The 18,368-nt window shown below is 38.8% G+C and overlaps 1 protein-coding gene across 4 annotated transcripts in view; it reads right to left on the bottom strand.

The window, feature by feature from the left end:
- Positions 1-13: 13 nt before the first annotated feature.
- The window catches only part of adcy7 (adenylate cyclase 7), a 61,449-nt gene continuing 43,094 nt past the window's right edge, over positions 14-18,368 (bottom strand). For 2 of the 4 annotated variants that reach the window (XM_042405743.1, XM_042405751.1), the window contains 17 exons: positions 17,966-18,154; positions 17,244-17,287; positions 15,289-15,348; positions 14,282-14,359; positions 12,187-12,256; positions 11,970-12,067; positions 11,628-11,712; positions 7,142-7,279; positions 6,917-7,018; positions 6,198-6,400; positions 5,331-5,439; positions 5,072-5,230; positions 3,865-4,011; positions 3,461-3,568; positions 3,067-3,181; positions 1,879-2,003; positions 14-1,324 (listed from right to left, as the gene is read on the bottom strand). In XM_042405743.1, coding sequence (XP_042261677.1) covers positions 1,178-1,324; positions 1,879-2,003; positions 3,067-3,181; positions 3,461-3,568; positions 3,865-4,011; positions 5,072-5,230; positions 5,331-5,439; positions 6,198-6,400; positions 6,917-7,018; positions 7,142-7,279; positions 11,628-11,712; positions 11,970-12,067; positions 12,187-12,256; positions 14,282-14,359; positions 15,289-15,348; positions 17,244-17,287; positions 17,966-18,154 — 1,977 coding nt within the window. In that variant the 3' untranslated portion in view covers positions 14-1,177. The remainder of the gene's footprint in view (positions 1,325-1,878; positions 2,004-3,066; positions 3,182-3,460; positions 3,569-3,864; positions 4,012-5,071; positions 5,231-5,330; positions 5,440-6,197; positions 6,401-6,916; positions 7,019-7,141; positions 7,280-11,627; positions 11,713-11,969; positions 12,068-12,186; positions 12,257-14,281; positions 14,360-15,288; positions 15,349-17,243; positions 17,288-17,965; positions 18,155-18,368) is intronic. The other 2 variants (XR_006095424.1, XM_042405760.1) reach the window with 2 other exon arrangements.

The raw sequence follows: 18,368 nt of genomic DNA, 5'->3' as shown, positions 1-18,368 counted from the left end.
AAGGCAAACCACAGACTTAGGAAAACATTTATTACATTCTTTAACTGTACAAAATTCAATGTCACATTTGTTCACATAAAGGCCAATGTATTATGTAACCACAGTTACAGACAAGATGATGTTCATGGTAAGGCCACAAGACTAATCAAGTTTTCAGAGGCACAGAGAATGATCCAGATCAATTCAGGTGATTACCTGAGCTGGAGCCAGAAAAACATTCACAGCAGGCAGGATGTTGGATCATACACACACACACACACACAGACTTAAGGACACTAAGGAGAGTGTCACAGGTTTCCCCTCATTGCAGCATATATGCAGACAGGCAGCTGAAGACATGATAATTGAATTATTGTCTGTGCAGAATAAAGAAACAGATGGCATAGACAGCACATGGATTTATGTATTTCCTCCTGAAATGAAGCAAATGACGTATATGTATTAAATAGTTGTTGCACAGCTGGAACCTAAAAGATGTTTAAAAAATTGTGACACTGGAACCTAAACCTATGGGGCTCTAATGGTTATCAGAGATGATTTTGTGTGACAGTATAGTAACTTAATTATTTGAATTTGGCAGGAAGTGAAACTACTTTTAGTTATCTGAAGATTCAGCCAGTTTGTGACATTGAAACAGCTCAACATGTGTCTTGCTCATTACACAGTAACAGAGCAGAGTGTCCACCTCTTCTCTAACAGGAAAACCTGATGAGTTTCAAAATATGATCCAAACAGAATCTATTGTTTTGTTTTTAAAGGACACAAGAGGTCTTCAAAAATGACACGGCTGTATTTGGCATTAGTACGATACACGTTTTTCTATCACAAACAACATCTAAGTTAAAGACAGAAAAAAGTACAAAAGTGACGGATCACTGGACAGATATGTGTTGGTGAATAGAAAAAGATGTTGATTGTACGTACTGACCATCCCTCCAGAAACGACACATGCCACATGCTGATCTGTCCGACAGGTCCCGAGTACAAAGTGTTGATTCAATGTGACGTCCACACACAGCGAGGCAGCAGTTCCTTTCAGCATTTTTATTCAGCGATATCACAGGAGCGCAGCTGTAGTACAGTCAGGTCTGTCTCAACAAGACGTGCAGGAGTCTGTAAACTCTTGACTTGTGTACATGAGTCTCTCTCCAGTCCTGTTGGCTGCGGCCACTTGGCCTCAGCTCAGCCCCATACCTTGCTGCTTGCTCATGTCGGTACACACAAAGAAGGTTTTCAGCTCCCCTTTCCCCTTGACGTTGATTAATCCTCGACAATCGCACGAGTAGCCCAGCTTGTGCAGCACGTCAGATGTTTCCTCTGTCACCTGGAAATAGACACGGAGGACGTAACGCACACCTGCAGCTGATTAGACTTTGAAATTTCATCATAAAAGCCAAATGACAAAGTCCCAAATCTGCTGTGAGACCATCCTTGCAGCAAAAGAAACTCCTGACTTTCCTTAATGAATACATGTATCAATTTACAACTTTAATATGGCAGCATAATCGCTATGGTAATATTACAGTTTGGGAATAATGCCATTATGTGAGGCTGAACTGATTTAACTCAAGTTAAAGCATAATTCGCTTTCAATCCACAGAGCAATAAGGTGCTATTGCATGGGAAAAACCAACAAAATGTTCATTTTATGAGATGCTCCTTTGACTGTCAAAATATGAGAAAAGATTTTTTCTGTCACTCTTGAGGTGGATAAAGAAAATCTAATCTGGACCAGAGTTAGAAATTGGATCTTTGTAAATCCAGCTGTGATTGTGTTGAGATTTGCAGTGACTATGTGAGAATTGACATGTGGATGTTTGACCTTTGAGACCACATGACATATTGCTGTTTGCCTTGGTCGGACTGTGCTGAATGTACCTGGATTTTGCCGAGCTCCCCGGTGCTCTCCATCCTGCTGGCCACATTGACCGTGTTGCCCCAGATGTCATACTGAGGTTTCCTCGCACCGATCACTCCGGCTATCACCGGGCCATGATTAATGCCTGTGCAAAAACAACAAAGGCAGACAATTCAGGTTAAACTGAGAGGAGACACTCCTTAACTGCTGGACTCAAGTCTCCTACTTCACTGTAAAGTTCATTCTCAGTGTTTGTTCACTGGATTCAAGTTTCCACATCACACTTGTGTGAGTTGAATATTGGACCAGGATTGGCTTCCAAACTATTTATGATGTCACAAATCATGCTCATAGGCCCATTCTTAAAATCAGATGTTCAATGAGTCAGAGAAACTTTCCACTTTCTGCAGATGAATGTGAAAACAAACTCTGCACATACATCATTCTGCACAGTGAAGCTCAAACAAACAACTGTAGGGACAATCAAACGTATTTTTGAGCGGAGGGGGACTTTAAGGACTGATGATTGAGAGGTTTTAATCAAATACAACATGAAACATAAGAAAGGGTTTTAAACCCTTTAATAGCTTTTCAATAAACATATATTTCAAGAGTTACCGGATTTTGTTTCTCAGTCACAAAGTGTTTTGACACAACTGCTGATAAGAATGTTCTGCTCTGAGCCAAACTTGAAAGCTTACGTCTTCTGTATGTTTTTATCTCCTAAAAATGTAAATGTTTTAACCACAACTTTTATCCAAGATCAGAGTCATCTGGCTGAGGATGACTGTGTCAAGACCGCAGACACAATAGACAGAGGTGAATTTTTTCTGTCTGTCTCATTGTTTGAGTATAACATCAGTATATGGGGCAGGCTTATACCGACCATTCACGTTAGGTGGATACTGTGTTGCCACTCTACTAATAATACTGTATACAGCAAATTTCTGTCAAAGATTAAATTAGCGTATAAAAGATGGCTTCACTCAGTTAAGAAGATCCTGAGTGTGACATGACAGCTAAATAATCGACTGTCAGTAAATGCTTCTGCTCTCATTGCAAGAACAGTAAATAAGTGCCAGTCATGCACAGTGTAACCAGGGAAACCTGCAGGGTTATTGTGTCAGCACTAACAGAGCTGGATACAGTGCAGTATTCAGTCAATGAAAGTTCGATGCTGAAGCTGCCAAGCGGCTGAGCGCACTCACCCACACGAAGCCTGAAGCTATTGAAGGAATGTCTGTTGATGCCATCCAACTTGCCAATCAAAGCGATAGCAAACTCCACCATGATCCCGATCTGGGCCTGTTGCCTCTCGCGGTCCTGAAAGAATATGTCATTCAACAACTTCATTACGAAAGCTTCCTGTTTTATGACACGTCAACAAGTGACTACTATTGCAAAATGATGCGTTTGGTATTTTTGGTGGTAAAGCACTTTGAATAAAAGGATTTAAGAAATGTGATACATTTTTAAAATATGACCACAACACACAAGTATATGTCCACAACACACAAGTATTTACCGTATCTCTGATAATAAACAGTTAACACAACCAATCTGACCCAGTCTGACCCTGATCTAAAGCAGTAGTTAGTTCACCTGATTGTTCTCCTGACCAGGCGTCCCACTAAGCCCTGCAGCAGCCATGTAAGTGCTGCCAATTGTCTTGATCTTCTCCACACCGCTGAACTTTGGCTTGGACAGCAGCTGTCGGGTTAGAGAAAAAACAAAATACAGAAATGATAATGTTAGAACTTCATCATCCCTGTTTTCTTCATTTACAGTATTTATTTCTGCTACCATTAGAATTTGAGATAATAATACTGTGCTGTTTCAGCCCAGTCAGGGTCCACATGTTCTGCATTTGAAAATGTACATGCTATAATTATATGGGCTACATTTTGAGTCAGTGTTTGATAGCTGCGCATAAACAGTGGGACCAGTGAGACTTGAGAGATGAGGATGAAGGAGAGCTCTTTCTTTTCCTGCTTTGTCTTCCTGACCTCGTCAAAGTCGGCGATGATCTCGTTGAGGAGCCTGAGGCATTCCAGGCCCTCCTTGTTGATATCACACTCCGTGTAAAATTCTTTGAAATCTGGCACCGAGGCGAACATCACACACACACAGTCATAAGACTTGTAGTATAGGTCCTGTTGGGGGAAACGCAAAATAAAAAATAAACCCAAAATACAAGAAGCACAATAAATAATTTTACCAAGGACATGACCGGAATTGTTAGGCTTTACTGTACAGACACACCTCCCACACCTACTGCTAGTTCTGTTGTCTGCCAATATAAAAGATCAATTTGCAATTCAGCGCAAAATTTTATGTAGTATGTAGTACTTTTAAATCATTTCCATACACATTACTATATAGTACAACATTAAGTGAAGACATTTTAAATTTCATGACAGACCCCAAAAAGCATCATCCAAGTAATACTACTTCTGCCTCAGCAGAATATTACCACACAACACCTCTGTTAGCACAAGTAATTAAAATGAAACACAGAAGGAAAACAAGATACTGGAAGGCATCAGTGCACAAAACCACTTCTTATAAACACTGTGTTTTCAAATAGGTCCAGTACGTTAGTACGATGCTTGGCATCATTTTTCACCACTGTCAGTAATAAGCTGATGACCTCATTAGTAAACAGCTCGCACTGTTAATGTTCACAGTATTGTGCTTCTTAAGGGCAAGAGATTCAGTCTGCTTTTGTCCCTGAGTGAAAGCAATGATAAAACTCCCGTCGACATTTGGAATCACTTAATAACTTAACAAGTTAACGCATATGACCTGAATATGCTGCTTTTCAGAACATTACCAATACATACTTGCTGAAACAGTGGCTTATAAAATCTGAGAAAAATTCAACTGACTTACTGCACATTAACATGATGAATATCTAACTTTTATTTTACGTTTCACAAAATGCGTGCGTCCACTCGGCAAGGTAACACAAAGTTTGACTGACTGTCTCTAGAACACAAAAAATGATGATAATTTCCCTTTTAATGATGGCTAAATTATCACTGATTATGATACAACATGAATTTTAGTTTAAATTTAGTTTCCCATTGAGGATTTTTTTTGCTTCCCTTTATCACCAATCAAACAGTACATAACAGAGGGCAAGATCCAACCAAAAACCTGCCCCCCACCACGTAATTCCTCATTAAGAGAATAAATTGAGTGAAGTCACACCTCATTCTTTTTATTCTCCCCAACAAACAGCGCTGCCACATGCGCTGGCAGCACGTTCTCCAGCAGCAGGCGGTTCAGGTTCTCCCTGGTCTCGATTTCATCCTGCTCTGTGCGGTTCTTGTACTTCAGCAGGAAGTCCTGGCGGAAGCAGGACTCGTTCTAGGAAAGAGAAACACAGTGAGGTTGAAAGAAATGGGAAATGGGAAATGGGAATGGGAAGGAAATCAAATGAAGAGAAAAAGACAAAGAGTGTGATTACCTGTTGTGAGATGATGAGCATAGTGACCAGGAACAGGGTGATGTAGATGCAGCTCATCACCTGGGGGTGTTTTACCAGGCCGATGCATTTCAGGATGCAGTCATCTGTGCTGTAGAACAAATGAGAACATCCATGTCTGGCCTTCACTTCAATTGACATATTTCATATATGATTACTGTATGTAAACTGAAGTTAATACCCGTAATATATCTCGACCACTCCCATAGTGCTATTATCACTGTGCTATTATTTCACCCATTAACTGCAATATATTATTATGAGATGACACTAACTAAACAATTGCCAGTTGCAATTATTTTGGATCAAGTTAACCAAAGGATGCATGAAATCTAAGAAAATGACTGTTACGACCCTCTCTGCCCAGTCTGCCTGTGGCTTCAATTTGTGTGGCTGCTCTCTGTTGTTTCTGCAGGTACTGGAGGTGGATGTGGCAGCATCATCAGGAACACTGGCAACACCTGGGGCTCTGGATGCCAGTGCCTCTTCAAAAACCCTTTGTAGTGCAGTTGCTGGTGTGCTCTCCTCCCTGAGACACCTTTTGGCTTTTGGGTTGATATTTGACTTGTTTTTTTGCACCATACAACACTACATTCACACACTGTTCCACTCATGCACTCACCTACACTACTGATCTCACTGACTACACATGCCATTGTTAGGTTGGGTTTTTCTCTTAGGTTACTTTCTTTTTTTAAATAAATTGATTATTAATTGGCTTTGTTGTGTGCGTCTCCCTTCTTTGTCATGACCGTGCGGCCCGGTTCGTGACAATGACTAATATCTAATATAACTTGATATAATTATAATTCTTAGGCTTGAGGATTTACTGTCGACATTCAGTCCTACCTGCTGCAGTTCCCGATGATATCTGGTGGAATCTGATGATAGAGGAATTTTCCGTAGCACACAAATAGATCCTCCTTAGTGCTGAGGATGATGATGTAGTATACGGTGGAGGCTAGGGTGAGGAAGAGCACTTTGAGCTCAAAGCTCACCCGCAGGAAGACTCCACATGCAATGAGTGACAGGATACAGCAGTATACAGAGTACTGAGGGAGAGAAAGAGGGAACAGACCTGAGACAAATAACATTAACATTAACTATACACAGATTTGTAGATTTATTGGTAACAAGAGCGTAATGTGATAGGTTAACCTTATTTAACCTTTATAGGCAGTAAATGAAAAATCAATAAGTATCGGTATCCAACAAGTGCATTGTGATTTTAATACTGTCATACTGTGGACTGGCAGTTACTTATTGTAGCTCCAGTCACCCAGTAATCCCCTAAATTCGTCTCACAGGGCCTACATCCAACATATCAAACACTTTGATGAGGTGTCTGATGTTTGGTTCATGCATTGTATCCTTTTGGCATTGTTGCAACTCTCCAGTCATTGCGATGCACAAATCTTCCCTCCTGGCAACCACAATCATGCATTCTCTGACACTCCATTAAACACATGCCAGAACTATTTGCAAATACCTATTAATCCAGTTTGATATGAATAATATTAAATATTTCTGTTCTAGTGTGGTGTATGTTTAACAAATCCATCACTCACAGGCAGGTAGAAGAGGTCTTCCTCTGATCCCTTTCTTGAATAATTTTTGCAGGCCAAGTCACTTGAGTTAGACGAGACATATTGTGTAGAAGGTGTCCAGCACTGCAGGGGGATAAAAAAGATTTGACTGACAAGCAGCCACTGGACAGCACGCTCTGAAGTTGGCATGACAGCTATGAAGTGTAGCACAGCTAGAAATAGCAGAGTATGTAATGTCCCTCTTACCAGGTTGAACATTGCCAAGATAATGATGACCGCAGCCGTTATGGTGGCCAGAGGGAGGCGCACACACGGTCGCTTCACCACTGCCTCCGACACAGCTGGCAACCACTGGCAACTTGACAGCTTCTCTGGAAACAGGCGCTGCAGACGAAGAGAAAGAAAAGGAAAGATGGAATCAAACAGGTATGAGGAGCATGTGACTTTTACACAGTCATCTATCTCTAGACATCATGTGAGTGACTTTGCGCTGGCTATTTCCAGTGAAGGAATCTGTCTGAGAGGAGGAAACACTGCCAGTCAAGGACTGAATGTCAGGTGTCCTCCACCAAGTCTGTAGGTTAGCTATTGAAAGCTACAGCACAGTGAATGAGGACATAGCTTCCATGACATGTTTCCATTCTCACACTGGCTAATTCTGGCACAGTGAAACACATACTGTATGTACACAACTACACTAACACATGTATTCACCCTTTCCTTTATTCATTTCCAAAGCACTTCCTTAGTAACATGCATGTTTTTGACCAATGAATCTTTTATTGTTTAATTTTCTGTTGTATAAAGACTCCTTTGTCCTACTGCCACAGGCCTCTGCATATATAATAGATGATCACTATGAAACATGACATCATATGCAATAATTAAGCATGAGAAATACACAGTCAAATGCAACAAATTTTTTTAAAGTAAAAATGAGAGAGAGAAATGGCTGTGTATTGCAAATCACACACCACCTGACCCAGTATGCATGTACTTATTTTGAGATTGAAAATGTATTCTTGACCTCGGAAACAGGCGTTGACACAACAATCTCACCACAAGGTTAGTAGCTGTTCTGGAGCTTTTGATCTTATCACACAATCTTCTATTTATTTTGTTTTTAATTTAGAAAATCTCATCTGTTCGTTGCTGGTTGGATAACCCGGCCCAAATAACAGAGAGGGAGCTTAAGAAAAGCTACCGACAGATGGTGAGTAAAAATTACATTTTTCCTAAAGGCCTGCTGTATTATGACATTTATCTTGTGTAGCCGTGACACTACAGCAATAAAATCCTCTATTAATAATTCCACATTTAATTTTCTCTTCTTATACACTAGGAAATTAAATTAATAGAATAGAATAGATGGCTTTAAGTAGAATTGAAACTTTAGGCCACAACACTTGTGAGTCATGCACATGTAATGTGGGTCAGGCCCAGGCCAGTGTAGTGCATACAGCCTGCCTCTCCCTGTTCCCCTTAAACCATCTCTAACATCACATCATAAAACAAAGTAACAGTGACTCAAAGACCGTTTCCCTCAAAGAGAATACTTGAGATCATCTGTTAAGAGAGGTGTAACTTGAGGGTTTGTCCTATACCCACATTAAAAGCTGCATTTACCAGCTACATCTGGCTGACAATCTCACCTGCTTGAACACTGAACATGACATCTGTCAATCTAAATTTCACCTCTTATGTTAGTAGCACCTCTAAACAGTCATAGATTTCTCTGTTGTTGTTAAATCTGGCTTAACTTTGTGTCTTCCTTGTTTTAATCTATTTTTTATTCATATACTAAGTTGGTTCAGTCATTGAATACTCTCTTGCTCTCCCACCTTTGATTTTAATAGTCAGTCTTGAAGATGCAAATTCATTTCTGGCATTATCCTTGTCATATCTCTGTTCATCAAATTGAATCTTCTCTGTGCCTTCATTATACAGTTTATAACAAAACTGAGTACATCCCTTGTCAATATCACTAAAATGTTAAGTATTTATAAACAGGGTTGCTGCACACTTTTTGATATCAAATTTGTGCTTTTTGAGACGTTTTTAAGACCTCAGCAGAGAAAATTACAGACCCTTTCCACAGCAAAACAGATGCACATTAGGGCTGAGCTTAATGTTTGAAATCAACCTGACAATATTAATAGGGATATTTTTCTGGATATTTTTGTATCTCCATATAACAATCATATGTAAAATCTTAATCAAATTAATGGCAAATGCAATGAACTGTGTTCCACTGTTATGCTTTACATTAGATAAAATTCTTTTTGTTAAAAATAAAAAATAATTTTAATTTAACATTTAAATTTTAATTTAATTTTGACAACACTGTGTGAAACAATAAGGCTGTTCTGGTCGTTCTCGCACTCACAGAATAGGCTGTAGTTAATTCTCCATATTATGACACATACATGTTATAGTAGATCTACCTTTCATCCACTTTAACACTCCATTAAATCTGTCAACTCTAGCTAAGCGGTCAGTATTATCCTCTCCTTCATGTCGCATGTTGGCCATTGAGGTTCCGCACTAAAAACATTACTATCCAGATTCTAGCAACTATCAGAAATGACAGAGGACTTTGCTAACTGTCTTTAACTTAGCATCATTTCTATTGTTTTGTATACTTCTTTAATCCTGTTAGCTTCATGAGAGCAGATGGCCTCTGGAGAACCAATCGAAACATTACCAGAAAAAGAAAGAGTTGGACTGACTCGCGATCGAAGACTAAACCATATTTAAATTAGTGAATCTTTATCTCCCCTCATCTTCCCATCTCCTGGGGAGATATTTCTCATGCAGCTAGGCATCACCTAAACATTTCAGACCTATACCATAATTAAAAACTAAGACTGTTTAAGATATTTTTTGACCTTAAATTATGAAAATCTAATTTAAGACTTTTTAAGGATCCGCAGGAACCCTGACAAATCCTGTCCATTTAATACAATTTCATTTGTTATTAGACAATACTCAAGAAGAATTTAGTCAATTCACTTGAAAAACAGAATGTTTGACTAATTAAACTATAATGAAAGGTCCATATTTAAGAACAAACTGCAACAAAAGTCAGCACACCCTTCATTACTCAGACTCCATTCTTTTATTTTTTATATTTTATATGGCTGCCTTTGTTTTTGATGACAGATTTGATCCTCCTGGGCAGAGATGATCTTGCATAAATCTGTGGAGAGATGTTCTGTCATTCTTCACAGATAATTCTTTTCAGCTGCTCTTTGCTGGAGGGTTTTGTTGCTCTACTTTTCGCTTAAAATACTATAAAGGTGTTCTGTTGGATTCAAGTCAGGGGACATACTTGGCCAGGTCATAGTTTTCACTTTTTTCTTCTTTAAAAACTCTTGTGAGATTTTTGCAGTGTGTTTGGGATCATTGTCATGTTGGAAAATTCCTCTCCTGACAACCTTCTTGAGCCTGGGAGTCATCTTTTCATTCAGTATTTGGGTTTACAAACTTGCATTCATAGTTCCATCTATAAATGTCATCTCCCCTACAGCTTTTGGACTCATGTAGCCCCATATCAGCAACTCCCAAACATGCTGGACCTCATCTGACCCAAACAAAATTATTGTTTTCATCTTGACCACAGAACGTACTGCAAGTATTCATCAGGCTTCTTTTCATGTTCTTTGGCAAAGTTTAATCTTGCAGTTTTGGACTGTTTTGTGAGCAACGTTTTTATTTTGGACGTTGTCCGTAGAGGTTGACTTCATGCAATGTCCTTCGCACTGTCCAAGCAGACACTGAAACAGCAGTTTCCACAGATAAAATCCTTGTGCCAAGTCAGAAGCACTTGCCCATCTGTTTTTCAATGCAAGGTTGCGTAAATAGCGAATCGTGCATGTCGTCATTTTCTGAGGATGGCCACTGCGCCTTCGGTTATTGGTAGTATGGGTCCTCCTGTATCTCCTAACCACTGCTGCAACTGTGTTTTGGCTTCTGTTCAGTAGCCCTGTACCCTCTTTCATCTTTATGAAGTCTTACAATCTGGTTTCTTACTTGTTCATTCAGTTCCTTATGGAGCCATGTTGCATCAGGCCAAACCTGAGAAAGTTGTGCTGTTCACAGGTTCTTTTATAACCTTGTTCAGGCAGATTTTCTTAATAGGAAGTCACAGGTGTACTCACTTTAGTTTCAGTGGTCACAGGTGTAATCATTTTAGTTGCATTGTGGTTGTACTTTGAGGCCTGTATTTTCAACTTAGTCTATCTAAGCTGTTTGTTCTTAATTATAAATAAGATCAAATACTCTACACCCCACCCTAAAAATACTACTACTAATTATTGTAAGATGATACAATTTTAATCATTTACTATTTTAGTGATATTGCACAGGGGTGTACTCAGTTTTGTTGTATATGTAAATAATATATATAACTTACTATTTATTAGAGATAAATTATCACATTTGTGTGTGTAATATCAGAGTCCCTGAAATTACCAAGAACTAGAGGAGCAACTTATTGTCTAGAAATATATTTCATATATTTCCAACCCATGTTCACTAAATACACCATGACAAACCTTTTACAGGAATGCCTGAGCTGCATCCAGCGGGGCTTAAGGGGCATATTTTTCTACTTTTTACAACCCAAATGCTAACTAGGACAAACTGCCTGAAAAGAGCTGAAACTTGAACTTAATCTCCTGAATATCTAAATGTGAATATAAAATATGAATGTAAGACTTAACACACTGACCTGCAGGTGACCTGCGAAACAGATGGCCAGGGTCAGCAGCAGGACACAAACCAACACTCCAAATGATGTCCCCAGCATCTGTCGACTTAGAGAGACAAAAAGTATGTCAAAATCAAAATCAGTCTCCCACCTCTCCTTCTCCCATCAGTATAATCTTCATAGCTTGCTTTTGAAGTAATACTTGACATGTGACAAATGATGCCTCATACATCTCAGGACTCAGTCAGAAAGAAAAAGAGGTATTGTTTCTTCTTCCCAGTTGCAGAGTACGATAATAATGCTGAACAACTTTGTGATAGATTTTTGACAGTAAATAACAGAGTAAATTCTGGTCATACTCACTCCTTTGTGACTAACATCTGAATCAGAAAGATGCAGAGGAAGATGAAGGTGGCACAGCCAACGTAGTGTTTGAACATTGGCAGATCCAGGGCTCGGTACTTAGAGGGGGAGAAACAGAACAAAACTGAACTGCTTGTTTAGCAGTGGGATACTTTAATGCAGATGTAAAAATATAAATTCTATAAGTGATCAATTTGCAGCTTTGTGTTGAACTAACCTGTTTCTCCAGGTCTTTCTTCGGAAACCACAGAGCTAAACTACCACTCTCCTCAGACTTAGACCACTGCCTGAGTGAGTGAGGAAGGAGGGAAGGAAGGAAGCAAGAGAAGAAAGAAGAAAGGAAGGGAGGGAATAAAAAAGAATAATAAGAATAAAAGATAATTGCTCTGACATTTACACTTCCAATATAACAAGTGTAACATCTGCACTCTAAAGTGTTTTAAAGGGTAAATCAGCGCTGGCTCACATAGGGCATGAACAGCTGCAGCACTGCTCTCTCTGGGATCACACTTTCAAAGCTCTTTGTGATAACCTGACACAATAAGCAACACCTTTGAAATAAGGTTTGATTTTTCAACTGCAGTCTGTTGCACTTGTGATGGCATTGTTCAATAAACAAGTGTGTACTGCCTGGTGCTCACAGATCATTGTTAATCAAGAAACATTTGGAAAGGTAACAACAATGTATTTATCATTTCTACTTATTATAATCAAAGACCACAAAAATGACCCCATACGCCAACGATCCATATATAAGCAATTATCAAGTCTCGTGAGTTAAGCTACTATGTTTTGTAACATCTTATAGGAGTCAAATACACTCCTGGTAAAAAATTAAAAGTGAAAAAATAGAGCCTTATTCAGGAATGACTGTTATGGGGAAAATTAGTTGTGCAATAATTATTGCAGCATCATCTTGATATTGATAAATTACCATATAACACCATAAAGTATTCACAATCACAAGGTAAAAAGTTAAACTTATGTTCATCTCATGTTGTCAAATAGTATTTAGTATTTTACGCAACAAAAATCCTATAATATTCCAAAAATATACTGTATGCTGTATCCAACGTAATATTTTTTCCACAAAAATAAAATAAGTCTTTTTTTCCATAATTTTGTCGATTTGTTCATTCTATGCCTAATATGTACAACAGTAAGGTTCCATTTAGATTTGTTTTTTTTCCCTTAGTTATGGATATGAAATGTTGATATTACACAAATATGCAATTAGGCACATATTGGATCAGTAAATGGTGTATAAATGTAGGTTTCTCCATGTTTTGTGTAAAGCCAGAGAGAAGAGAACAGAATTTATGATAATATTTCAGCGAGTATGGATGACCTTGATAATAAAGTCATGTGTCAAGAACTGAGACAATGCTGAGAGATCTGCAGAAATGTACTCATTAAGATAGAATAATGAGACAAAGAACATAATGACATTTGTTTGTGTGCGCATGTTCACTCCAAGCTCCTTCTGTCTGCAGCCATTTGTCCACTACAGACATGGAGCTGAACTGTAATGAATGAATGAAAAGGAGAAATGCGGAGGAGGAAAATGAAATAGAAACTAAGAGCGTCTGTCTTCACAGGAAATCATCTGTTGAGGGTTTGATGGTTAATTATTTGTGCTTTAGAATGTAACCGTCATGAAACAATCAGAAAATGACGTTTTATTTCTCTCATTTGCTTTGTTCTCACTACCGCCGCTCCCTCTCCTCACTCGACCACTACTGCTCTACCCGTCCAGGCCAGTGACTGCCAATCAACTTTCCCTGTTTAAACTTTTACTGGCCCTGGGCCATCAGGCCAGCGGTTATGTCGGACCAAACATGTTCTTGTGATAGATTTGGGTAAAGTTTACCTTGATATGTTTCACATAGACATAAAAACTGGGAACCATAATATCTTAATATGATACATTTGTCCCATTTGAAATATTTTACACTTCTCTGAATATTTTACACTATTTTACGCAAACCTCAATCAGTGATGTCACAGCAAGTGTTTTCCAACACCAATCAAAACACCTACTTTATCATCATTGACAAGAATGTAGTGCACACTACTTGAAACCACAATCAGTGATGTCACAGCAAATGTTTTCCATCACCAATCAAAACACCTACTTTATCATTGACAATAATGTAGTGCACCCTGCTGGAAAATTTCAACCCATTAAAAACTATTTAGAAGAGGTTATCTGCCTTATATGATTCGCTGCTGATTTAACCTTTTACTACATTTTCTTCTTTTATTAAATGTAAACATAAAATGAGATTTGACTGGTTATTAAATTGACCTACTTGCTGCTAAGCTCGTCTATGGTCGTAGTCATCTCATTGTGCAGCTCCTCATCAAACTTACTCTTCTGGGACTTGTTCCTGCGCCGGAAAGTACAGAGACAATTAGGAAGAGGCTGATGTACAGACAATGAAACACAAAGGATGACTGGAACAGATGCTGGAAAACCAGATCAGGTCATGCAGGTTACTCAGGTCCAGTTTAGCTGTGCTTGGAGGTAACTTGGTTGATGCCATTCGGAGCATTAGTGGGAAAAGAGAGATTTGGTTTGTGCCTGTGAGAGAGTTATGTAGAGCGGACGCAGAAAAGTGTGTTAGATGATCTCTGTGGGATTCAGCAGGAGTGCTTCTGCCGTGCTTCTGCTTGGAAACTCCCTATTCTATCAGGAAGGAAATACTTGCACAGATGCACAGCCCCAGATACACAGAAGCCCCAGTCAGTGATCAGTGTTAATAGGAGCATGTCAGTCCACTAACAGAGGTTACAGGGTGTCTGATGGCTTTTCAGATCACATGTTGCCCTGTTACAAAGAGGTAGCAGTGAGAAACAGTGAGATAAGAACAGCAGTACACCACCACTGCTCAGGTTAGTGTTGGGATTGCAAGGCTCTCCACTAAGGCAGTAGTTCTCACCACATGGGGGAATTTGGAGGTGGGGGGTCATAAATTAATTAATGGTAGTAGTGAATTGTGATTGTCATATTGAAAATAATATTCCAATGTGTTATCTCTCTTTAATAGTTGTGAGAGATGAGTAAGTTAGCCTTTACTCCCACAAATCAATTAATCATTTGAAGCATGCAGATTGTGGAGTATTTATGAGCAATGAATAAAATAAATTTAAAAATGGGTAGAAACTAAAGTGAAAGCCCACCATCTTTTGTTTTCACACTTTAAACAAGTGACTATGAGCAGGCATCTTTTTTCTTTTTAGGAGTCACAAGCCAAAAGATTGAGAACTACTGCACTTAAGGAATGAGGACCTTGCGGACCATGAAGGCCCCACTCACTTATAGCTGCTGAATGGAGGGGTGGGCAAGGAGAACGGCTCTTCTAGAGACTCATCAAAGCTGTCAGGGTCCAACAGTAAGACACAAACACAAATTCATCATAACACAGCAGTAGGGAGCGATAAACACAGGCCCGATGATTGTATAAATATGAAAATCCATCCAAAACAGCCACTGTAGATATACGCTTGTCAACAGGAGCAGTAATGCTCACTACTGTTCATTTTGACCGCAGAGAAAAATATTCAGCTCTGTAATGTCGTCAAGCTTGAGTAGGTGAACCACACTTCACTGTCACTTCAAGCCTCAGACATGTTCACCAGCTGCTGCCTCTGCTACAGTGGACTGTGAATACATGAATGAAATTAACAATTTCCAAGATAAAACAAACCTCAATTCTCACAGAGTGGAATGATTGTGCTTTTAGGCACACACTTATCTCTTCTAATCACATTACTTCAGCCCACACTGGTTGTGTAGGTGAGTCCTGCCCACTAATCAGTAGCTACAATTTAAATATTTGTCCATACACTTACTGCCTGTGCCAAACAGGCAAAGAGAATTAACCATTAGAAGCTATAACCATAATCAATTTGTCTATGCATTATTTGAAACTAATGAAGGGGCTTGTCACAGAGCTCAGCACTCCCACCACTCTGCAGGAATGACTGCCAATAAAGCACAGCTGTACAAAGTAGACCCTCAGTTAGGACATTTTGTTTTGTTTGGAGGTTGCGGTTGACTCCTCTGCTTTGTGATGTAACACACTTCCTGAATTGAGAACATAAATTGACTTCTTGTCAAATAATATAACATTTTTAAGGAACATTTTACCCTTACAGTATTTATATCACATCCTCTGTTATGCTCATTTGTTTAAACTGTATAAACTTACAAATGACTCAATGACATTAATATTGCAGCATCATCAAAAACACAATGATTCATAAAGTTAGTGCAAAGTTTTACCAAACACGGCTAAGCACATCTAAATCTCCACTTGAAGTATCTATATCGACCAACTGCCACTCAAACTTGAGGGTCAAACTGTATCTCTTTTTATTTCCCTGCTCTGTTACCTGGCACTTACAGACTTGAACATACATGGCAGCAGAGGTGGCTTCGGAGGTTTGACAACTATAATGCTTTTTTTTGGGAATATTCAGATAATACCAAATATTATGGGTTGGTATGAACTCAACAAGTAATGCCTTATTTAAATACACTTTATTCTATGAGCAGATGTTTCCATTTTGTCTTTAAAGAGTTGTTTTATTGCAAACACCTCCATTTCATGTGTGGGAATATAAGTAAGAAAATGAACATGCCTGTATTCTCACTGAAAATCACTCTAGATAAGACCCTCGACTTGATACTTAACATTAAAACTTTAGATCACACATTCATAAATAGAAGAGAAAAAGTCAAAGAATAGAAGTGTGAGAAAATGTGAGTCAAAAGGAACATCTTGTGTGTAACCAGTCCTCCAGCATGACTCTCAAGCCCTGATTACAAACATAAAGCTTAGCTAATAGTGACATCACTCCAACAAGATTTTTCTAAGCTCCCATGAAAAGCGTACATCTTACACACTGTGATAATCTCTGTGTGCATCGTTGAACACTTCCAATGATCCAAGTCAGAAAAATAATATCCCTCTAAATGGTTTGATGTACTGTATTACACAATCTTATTAATGAAATGTGATGGAGCGATGAGCAGTTCAGATCCTGTGAACAGATGGGAAAGCTGACAGAAAGCACTCTTCCCTGTTTCAGCAATGACCATCAAGATGCTATTGAGCAACAGCGTTGTTACACAGGCCAACTTCCAGGGTGAATGTGTGTGAGCACACTGTATCTTCATTCATGACATGTTTCACTCCCACTCCCCAATGCCTTGAACATAAAAATAGTCACCAAATGTGGATTTGACTACCAGCTAAGAGTTCTTACCTCTCAGTGATCTTGCTGCCGGGGTTGGTTCGCAGGGGGATGTCCTGAAAAAGACAATGACCACATTCAGACACTAATACACCACCTACATAAACTCAATTTATCAAACTTTTTTGTTTGTGACATAAATTACCCTCCCACAAGATTATCATCTTAAGTCACTGTGTGTAAGTTACTTATCTAGTAGATGTAAGCTGGGAAAAATGTGCCTTTTCAAAACAAAAACTATATACTGTATGTCTACTGTATACAGCGAATTTCTGGAAAACTTTATACAGTGTGACTCATTGTAGAAATCCATCCACATGTATGTTTTCTGCATTGATTTTGCATTGCTACTGTAGGTACCTCTCAAATCACTATGATATTCTAAATTTGTTATGCTAAATCAGAACAGAAATTAACAACTTACAACTTTCTCATATTGTACTTGTTAGCCAAATGCTTTTAATATTCAACGGCTCAGAAAATACGGCAAAACTTTTTCCATTATGTGTAGAGGAACAGTGCAGCAGCATTTTTACTTTTCATAGTAAAAAGAGGCCATTCTGTAGTAGTTCTATCAGTATTTTACATAGCTGTTATTTCCTGGACCACTTTACTTATAAATGTAAATAATTAAAGCTGCAAGACCATGCTTTGCAAGTGTGCACTATGTTATATGTCACCTTGATAACAACTAATAATGATCCAAATAAACAAGAAAAGCATCATCTGCTCACTTTGCAGCGTGGCTTGCCATTAACAATGGTGTCTGGGGTGAAGCCCTCTCGGTTCTGGAGGTGGGCGAAAGGTTTGACGGCCCCCCAGGATTCCAGGTAGCGGGTCATACGCACAGATGCCCGCATCTTCAGACCATCGTTCACCCGAGGTTTAGGCACGGTACGGTTGGTCAGCGATGGATCTTTAGACTTAAGATATACACACACATTGCGTATTACATCTACAGTACACTGTATGCATTTATTTGACACTTTAAGGAATTGTACTCAACTACAGTGAATACATCAAAATAACTAGAAACCAGTCAGGGAGTACATCTTCTGCACAAAAAAACATACAAGTCTATGCCCAAAACATGCAAGCACAAATTTTAAAATCATTAATATGTTTAAAATTATTTTA

Source organism: Thunnus maccoyii, chromosome 1, assembly GCF_910596095.1.
Source record: "Thunnus maccoyii chromosome 1, fThuMac1.1, whole genome shotgun sequence".
Taxonomy (NCBI): Eukaryota; Metazoa; Chordata; class Actinopteri; order Scombriformes; family Scombridae; genus Thunnus; species Thunnus maccoyii.
Note: the sequence above shows the minus strand (reverse complement) of the source record. Positions and strands in the feature narration are given on the sequence as shown.